The 8,897-nt window shown below is 58.0% G+C and overlaps 1 protein-coding gene across 1 annotated transcript; it reads right to left on the bottom strand.

Annotated features, from left to right (window-relative positions):
• Positions 1-3,525: 3,525 nt before the first annotated feature.
• Positions 3,526-8,661, bottom strand: TSPAN1 (tetraspanin 1). Its single transcript, XM_051796095.1, has 8 exons — positions 8,581-8,661; positions 8,378-8,442; positions 6,986-7,192; positions 6,481-6,555; positions 5,656-5,754; positions 5,134-5,271; positions 4,560-4,643; positions 3,526-4,295 (listed from the first exon to the last, which is right to left on the bottom strand). Exons 2-8 carry the CDS (start codon positions 8,432-8,434, stop codon positions 4,242-4,244), a joined length of 714 nt encoding a protein of 237 aa, XP_051652055.1. The 5' UTR covers positions 8,435-8,442; positions 8,581-8,661; the 3' UTR covers positions 3,526-4,241.
• Between the last annotated feature and the right edge of the window lie 236 nt (positions 8,662-8,897).

Below are 8,897 nucleotides of genomic sequence, written 5' to 3'. Positions count from 1 at the left end.
AAATAGCTTTGGCATGAAACTTGACCTTTCCAGAGCTTGTGGGGGGTGGGGAGTTTTGCATAATTTCTGGTGGTGTTTATTTTTATGCATTATGTTTTTTTGCCAGACATCTCTCTGCTGTGGGAGCAGGGAATCCCTGTGTTCCAATGATGGGCTGGTAGGTGGGAGACAAGCTCCAGGCTGACTCTTCCCATGGCACATCAGTCCCTCTGTGCCCCACAGACAGAAGGAAACACCCTCCAGCCACTCTTCCAGGATAACAGATCCAGAGGATCTCTAGAATGGAGAGATCTCAGCACTAGAGGGATGCTGGGTGTGCTGACCCTATCCCCTTCCCTGTGTGGGAGGGAGTCAATGATGCTATGCCCAAGCCACTTGCATCCCAGCTCAGGGAACTGATCCTAAATTTTCAGCACCCTCTGCTTCATAAAAAGTCCTGCAATGCCAAGGTGCCCAAACTGCTCCCAGGAAGGGGCTCTCCTTGGCTTCTCCCCTTGATCCCAGCTGAGTGGGGGTGGTCCTTCTGCTGCACCCAGCCCATCCCTGTCCCTGTTCCCTGCTGTGCCTCCTGACACAGGACTGCCACCTCCTGTGCCCACGCCCAAGGCTGGCAGTGAATTAATCTTCAACTGGGTACCCAGAGTTGTTGCCGTGATGGTTATTGTCCCATGATGGTTATTGTCCCATGTCCTGCCCAGCACAGAATTAATGATTAACACCCCAGGTTCGATGTCAGCTCCTGCCTGCTGCCTTTTGAACAGCCCTTCCATCGCCTCCTCTGATACCCTCACAAATAATCAGGGCAGGGAGCTGCCTAGAAAGCACACTTGGGGTTGGGTCAGCACCTGGGATGGTTTATCTCTGAGGCATGGAGGAAGAAGAGGAGAAGGGGACCCAGGGAGTAAGGCTATGCCAGGAAAAGTATGCATTGCGTCACTTCTTCCCCTGGGCCAGTCCGTGCCCTTCGAGGATGTCCTCTCCTCCCTAATCCGGGAACATCCTGGCCAGGCTGTTATGCAGGCAGGGGAAATTCCCCACAGAGGGCACTCCTTGGGTAGCTGGTGCCAGATAAGTTTGCTTTTGCTTCTTAATTTACTTCTTTTATCAACACAAACACAGAGAGGTGCAATTCCTCCTTCCTCTCACGTACCTGTCCCCATCAACGCTAATTCCCAGGAAGGAGGGGATGGCTCCTTTCCTGAATCACTGAGTGCTGAGCACTGCCTATCCCCCGCCAGCACAGATCCCTGTGCCACTCAGGGTTTGGCACATGCCAGTGGAGAATTCACCCTACAAATCTCCTGGGACTTTGGCCCATGTGTGGCACCCAACATGGCAGGGCAACGGGTGCGCAGGCACCCCATGGGGCTTCTGGGGTGTGAAAGGCAGCTCTTCTGCCTTCCCCATATGGCCAGGGGGGACAACCTAAGGACCAGGGAGCACCAGCTGGTGCATGGCTGGGAACAGCAGTAACCAGGCTTTGGCAGGCACAGGGCACTGACTGCTTGCCCAACATCCCTGCAGGGGGACTTTACCCTCCTGCCCTCTCTCACCCTCTGTTGCAGGTGGAAAAGAAGAGCCCCCACTCTGGCACACACCCAGGTACACCAGCTGTTCGGGCATCTCCTGACATCTTCCAAGAGGCAATAAGGAAGTTCATGTTTGCTACCAGGTGTCCTTGAGGACCTTTGGAACTCGTGCTTCCATGGCACAACTGTCAGCTTCTGGGGTGCTGCCAGGCACCTCGGGGCGCCAGTCAGGGAGAACCAGACAAGTCTAAGGGGTGCAGGGTACAGGGTGCAGAGATGCCTGGTGGCACCCACATGGGTTGGTGGACTGGGATGTGTCCTGAAGCTGGTGATGGGATGGGATCTCCTCTGGAGAGCCCAAAAGCTCCAATGGTGCTTGGGCAGTGGGAAGCAGAGAGCAGGGGCAGAGGGGGGGCACAGGGGAGGCTGTGCCAGTCTGGCTTACCCTCCACTGCTGCGCTTTCAGCTGCCAGGGCAGCCAAGAGCCACGAAGGGCAACTGGGAGGAATCATATCCGGGAGGAGAAACTGGTCCTTCGAGTTTTCCCAGCAGGTGGAGGGAAGGAACAAAGCCAGTGGTTGCAGGGTTATTGACAAAACTCAGTGCCACAGAAACAGCCTGTCCTGCCCCACCGAAACCCCAGGGCCAGGAGGAGGTTGGAAGACAAAAGCCATCAGCTGGTCAGACATCACCCCCAAAACTGCTCCACCCCACGGGGGTGATGGTGGGAGGGTGTGTGCCAGGAGCCAGCTTTGCAAGGCAGCCCCACTAAGAGGGAGCAGAGGAGGACATGGCCAGGTGTGCCCAGAGGTGCCTGGTTCTGTACCAACCAGCTCCTGGGCACCACACCTCCGGGAAGGGCCTTGGGCAGTGCCAGGCTCCAGGCAGCTCCTACGTCCGTTGAGAGGGAAAAGAGGCATAAAAGCCCTGACATCACCCACGAGGTGACAACAGTTTATGGTGGAATTGGGTCATTCACCTGTCCAGGAAGGATAAGGCTATTTTCTGGCAGCTTTCCCCCACACCTTGCTGTGGGGCAGGGCTAAAACCCATGTCCCCAGGGCTGAGTCACTCAGGGTGGGGAAGCAGGTGCCTGTGCCCATCCCACTGCCACCAGCGTGCTGGACGGTGCCAGGGAGATGCCAGACCCCAATGGGCCATGGCAGTGCCTTGGTGCAGCCCTGTACCCAGTGCAGGAGCTGATAAGGGGGTGCCATGGCAGGCATAGAGCAAGGCAGTGCAGGGGGAGGCTGTTTGCACACTGCTAATCACCCTGTCCTTCAGCACCACCCTCCCCCAGTCCCTGTGCTCTGCCCCACAACCAGGAAGCCTCATGTCAAAAACAGGGTGAAGCAGCCCTTGGGAACACCCACCCCCCCCAAACCACCCACCCTGGCCTCACTTCTGAAATGGGGCAACTGATGCAGGGCAAGCAGATCCTCAAGGGCAGAGAAGGAGCAATGCTGGGGAAAGAGGGTGGCTGGAAATCCCCCAGCCCACGCATGACCCCCACCCCCCCACCCCACACAGAGGGACAGCAGCCCCCCCCACACAGGCAGTGTGGGACAATGCCGGGGATGGAGATGCTCAGAGAGGGGGCTGGCAGGATCCATCCCTCCTCACCACCCCATTTCAGGTTCTTGGGGCTGATGGGGACACAGGAACACCCCAGCCAGCCCTGCCTTTCAAGCCAAGCTGTTGCTCAGTCCATGAACGGCTGCTCTGAGCAAGCAGCGGCTGTTGCAGAGGGAGGGTGGGTGTAGTGCTGGTGGTGGCCCCCACCACTGCCCATCTGTTGTGCAAACACTGGGCTGCTTGTTTCCAAGCACCTGAGCAGAGAAGGAGCTGCAGGCAAGGAGGGCAGGCAGCCTGAGGGCAGGGCTGTGCTACCTGCAAGGACTTGGAAGGAAATGGTGGTGGGGGGGGACTCAAGGCAGCTCCCAGCTCTGTACCCTCCCGAACAGAGGCAGCACCAAGATCAACTCCAGAAAATAACTTTTTTAATCCAAGATGAAAAATTTATTTGCATTTCTTTGCAGCATGGAGAGGGGCTCACCCATGAGATGACAGAAGGCACACAGGGGGCAGGCCCAGCACCTGTAGGGCCAGGGACCACCAGGGCTGTCTTCATGCCAGGGCAGGGGCAGAGACCAGCCAGCTCCTCTTTCAGGGGACAACACAGCAACAGGGTCAGTGCTGGCACAAAAAGGGTGCAGGAGTAGATACATCCCCCTGTGAGGTGTAGTTACCACCCAGAGGGTGGTAGTTACCTCATAGAGGGAAGCAGGGAGGCAGGCCAGCTCCCTGCCCTGCCAGCTCCCACTTAAGTGCATACTGGGGACAGCATGGGAGAGGTACAGCACCCACCTGCAAGAGTTTATCAAGGCATTGCTGTGCCACTGCCAGATCAGCAGCCCTGAACAGCCCTGGTGCTGCTTTATCTCCTGCTGACATCAGCTAAACAGACCGAACAGCTTCTTCCACCCCACCCCACCCCCTTCAAAAACCACCCCAAATCACTGTGTACAGACTCAGTGTGCCATATCGGTACAAAAATATACACAAACTCTACAGATCCCAGCTCAGTAGATCAAAGTACAGCTATAAATCACAGTGCCTAGGACAGCATCAGACCCAGGGAGGGATGGGGTCCCCCCCGGGAGCACGGCACCAGCAGGGGTGGGGGGCACATCATCTTCCCGCCTCGTGGGATCATTTCTGATCCAGCCGACAGTACAGGTACATGGAAACCGCCATGGCTGCAATCTGGGGGTGGCAAGATGCAAGTCAGCCCCTCTAAATGTGCATCCTCCCTCCCCCTTCCCAACATGGGTTTGAGTCACAGCCCACCGTCCCCAGTGCACCAAGGAGGAAGAGCTGAATGTGCCCAGGGAAGAGGGCTCAGTGGCCTGGAGCAGAGGGTGCTCCATGGGGCTGCCCCAGCCCCCTTGGCCATCGAGGCTGGTCCCAGCCCCACCACTCACCTCCAGGTACAAGGAAGAGGGAGCACAGCAGTGCTCAGGCACTCACCTCCAAGGCACCGATGCCGGCTGCCACGCCACCCGCCACTCCCGCATTAGTCCTGATTTCTTCCAGGATCTGGTCGAAACAACCCTACAGGAGGCAACCACACAGGTGAGGATGACCAAGAGGGGGCAATGCCCCAACTGCCAGGGCACAGCATCCCCAGAAAGGGAGGTACTCTTCTCCCACCCAGAGAACACAGCCTTGGAGAAGATCTGGGGGCTCCAGGGGGCAAACTCAGCCACTTCTCAGTGGACATATTAGGACAAAGGGTGAGCAGAAGAAGGGAAAGCACCCAAAAAGGCAGAGGTGCCTGTGCCCATCCCATCTCGTGCTGGGTTCATGCCCAGCATCAGGCATCCCACTCTGCTCCCTTTAGGACCAGAGCAACAGTAATAGCTTTGCTGGCCTCTATCAGGGACAAGCAAGGGCCACCACAGCATCCCCCAGGAGTTAAAGCCCATGGGACCGCCATGTCCAGAGCTGGGCCTGGAGCTACAGGACACATCTCCATCCCTATGCCCAGGCACATCCCAAAACAGGCTCTGCCAGAGGGCAAGAGCCACCAGCGTGTCCGTACCGTGACATTTCTTTGTGCAGCCAGTGTGGCGTTGCAGGACCCAGGCGAGCCACAACACTGGGGGGGGTAGAACCCATTTTTCTCATAATAGAAGGAGTTATTGAAGTCTGTGTAGTTATTCAGGCCACAGCAATGGACCTAAGAGGGGGAGAGAGAGGAAGGGATGGGGAGAGCATCCTTCATGTCTCCCTCCAGGCTCCGATGCAATCTGGACCCCGCTGCGTCACGAAGGGTGTCACCCATCTCAACCCAGCTCCGGCAGGGTGCTCAACAGTCATCTCAAGACCTGGATTTTACCCTACACACCACCACATACATCTCTCACCCCAGGCATGGGACCACTAGATCTCAAGCAGGTGGTTCCCAGGCACCAGGGAAGCTGATGAGGTGGGGACAGCTCAGCACATCCAGGATTGTGATGGTGTTCCCATTCCCATCCCACTGGCCCACCCAGGTGTGCACCACCGAGCTTGTGTTGGGAGGATTCTGACCCACAGGTGAGGGTCCCAAGGCTCAGCACACCTGTGTCATGGTGGTATTCCAGATCTGCGTGATAGTCGGATCCTTCCCGTACTGCTCCTTCAGGACAGGGGTCACCACGGCCGTCAGCAGCGACTCTGCCTGGAAGAAGAGGCAGAAAAACACCATCAGAGAAGGTCCTGGGGAGCACCACAGAGCCAAGCACCCCCATACTGGTCTCAGCCTATGGGGAGGAGACCAGCAAGACCCATCATGGCCAGAAGTACATCACACCACGTCCCTTTGACCCACAGGGAGCTTGGCCCTTTCCCCATTAACCAGTGCCTTATGGCACCAAGGTCTTTTACGACCAGTGAGTCATCTGATAAGCAGTGTTAAGTGAGGGAGCCAGGAATGACGTTTGACCCACGGTTCACTTCTCTAGTGCCTAATGAGGCAGGCACCTTTCTCTCCAGGTGGTTTCTCAGCTGCTTAATAAAGGGTTGAGTTTGCTCAACATAAGGCATTAGCAACTTCCTCTCCCATATAGCTCCTACTCTCAGAGATGGAGAGGAGTCAAGCCTAAGCTGGTAATGGACTGAGGAGTATGAGAGAAAGAAGTGGGCAAAACTTGCCTTAAAAAAAAAAAAAAAAGAGATTTATGGTAGACAGGAATCCCTGTTCCCACCACCCTCAGCCCAGCCAGGCTACCCCAGCCTGCCCCTGTAGTGGGTGCCAGCAGTAACCAACATCCCTTCCTCCTGCAGCAGTGTCCACCCCTCAGCTTCCCCATCCATGGGCAGCACTGCCAGCCCATATCTCCTGTTTTCCCAAGGGGTAGGACATGTCCCAGATCGGCCCAACCCGAGACTCAGGTATGCCACTCACAAGAGTTGTGTAGACCAGAGCCACCACAGCAACAGCAACTTCAGCGATGAAGATGATGAGCACCACTGAGAAGAACTAGGATACAGCAAGGGGAGGGAGGTCAAACTGACAGCCAGAATTCCTCAAGGGCCCCAGGAACACATCTCTTTCCCCAGGGCCACAGGATCTTGGGGCTTAAGCCCTCCTGCCTCATTGCCTTCAGCTTTGCTCCAAGGCAGAAGCAGCACAACCTTGGGGTTCTCCAGCCCTCCCTCTGCATGGGGCTGAGCTCTCTGGACACATTCCTGCTCAGGACTGACTACTGCTCAGCACCAACTCCTGCCTCCTCTCACTCTTTCCCTAGGCAGACTTCGAGTCCAGCACTGCCTTTCCAAAATCCACCCAGACTGCCACACATGGAAACATCCACAGAGCTCATATCCACAGCGAAATCTGTCCATCAGATCTCCCCCACCACAGACCCAGCTCAAATGAGGCTAAACAAGAAGGTAAGTCAGGTCCATACCACCATCAGGAGACACTTGCTCTCCTTCTGGGCACCACAGCACCCGAGGAAGCCGATGATCAGGAGGATGGCACCAATGACGATGAGAACATAGCTCACATTCACAATCTGCAGGACGCTGGAGGAGAGCGCCCCAAATATATTCACAAATGACTGTCCATCCACTTTGACCCAGATGCCAACTCCTAGGAGGGTCCCGCCACTGAGCTGGGAGGAGAAAGGCAATGTCAGCTTCCAGGTAGGCAAGAGATCTGCTGTTTGGGGAAGGTATTTTGGGCACAGGTATTTCTTCCCTCTGCCATTTTTCACCATACCAAAGCAAGACTTCCTGGTACTGTGGGGCACCTCAGGGCATTGCCACTGCACACTGGGGGTGGCCAGATGTAACACACCCCTCCACCAGCACAGCCTCTGTGTGGTGTCACAGCTGCCCCTTCCCCACCCCAAGTGGTTTCAGTGCTGGCAGTGGGGCAGAACGCCCCACACAGGGTAGCCAAGCCAGCAATGCCACCAGCCCATGGCACGTGACCCCAGAGGGGCCCACACGGCCAGTGCAGACACCACCACCACCCTGCCACAAGCTCCTCCATCCAGGGCAGGTGCCCACCCACCTGGAGGAGCAGCTGAGCAGCCCCCCCCACCCCAGACACTCACAGACTCCTGGGCAAAGGTCAGCTCCTGGCTGCCTCCCATCTGTCCCAGCCCTGACCTCTGCCCATTTGACCTTCCCCACCACCCCCAGATCCTAGCAGGAGCTTTAAGGAGGCAGTGTTTCACCAGGGCAAGCCTGGAGGCTCTGCACCCCCTTTCCCAAGGCTGTATCCTACCACACCCCCTTCCAGGTGGCTCCACTGCTCCTGCAGAGCCAGGGCTCTCGGGAGCTCCACTACTCTCTGCCCTGGGTGGGAGCAGAGTGTGTGCTCTGGAAGTACCCAATGTCCAAGAACCCCAACACCCAAGAACCCCAACACCCCAGACCACAGTAACACACACGGGCTGCTCCTCCACAGATATGGGCCCCCCCAGGCAGGGACCTGGCAAACCCCCCTGTTCTGAGACACAGAGCTTCAGCACAGCGAGGGACAGGAGCAGCTGATGCAACAGCCACTGTCCCCAGAGCCCGGCACAGCCCTTGTTGGAGTAAAACCCGCCCAAGCTCAGGGCTTTATCCCTCAGTTTGGGGCCAGAGACCAGACCTCACACCCCAGCGGGGTCCCATGGTCACAAATCCCACCTACAGTCACCTCTCTACACCCTCTGCTCCATCGCCCACGGAAAGGAACATGGAGGGGCAGGAGAGACAAGCCAGACGGGCTGAACCCACCCCACACCCGGCTCAGGGCATCCCCCCGACCCGGCTCCCGCAGACCCCAGCCCCCGGCGTGCACTTACAAAGATGGCCAGGTTGAAGAGGATCATCATAACCTTGATAAAGGTAAAGCACCCCATCTTTGCACCTAAGGAGAGTAGAGAAGTTACCGAGGGAAGCCCCCACGCTGGCACCGCCGGTGCCCTCCCGCGAACGGGGCCCAGCTCCCCTCCAGGGGAGCCCGGAGGGAGTCCCCCGGGGCAGGGAGGGACGGAGCTCGACCTACCTGGACGGGAAGCAGATCCCAGCACCACCACCTTACCCTACCTGCCCCAACCCTCTCTACCGCCGCCACCCTCCCGCCGCTGCCCTTTAAACGGGCTCGGCCCCGGGGCCGCCCCCGCCCCGTCCGGCCCCGCCGGGGCCACCCCCTGCAGGTGTCCCGGGGATCCCGGTGCCTTGCTGCCCTCTGCAGGGACCGGGCAGCCCGGACGGCCGCTGCCCGCACCCATCTCCGCGGCCTGGGGGATTTGGGGTCCCCGTCCCGCTGCTGCCGGGAGCTGACAACCCTCGGGGATCGCACACCCTGCGACCCGGCTTAGT

The sequence above is a fragment of the Manacus candei genome, unplaced genomic scaffold, assembly GCF_025592945.1.
Source record: "Manacus candei isolate 608988 ecotype Guabito, Panama unplaced genomic scaffold, ASM2559294v1 h1tg000005l, whole genome shotgun sequence".
NCBI classification, from domain to species: domain Eukaryota; kingdom Metazoa; phylum Chordata; class Aves; order Passeriformes; family Pipridae; genus Manacus; species Manacus candei.
Note: the sequence above shows the minus strand (reverse complement) of the source record. Positions and strands in the feature narration are given on the sequence as shown.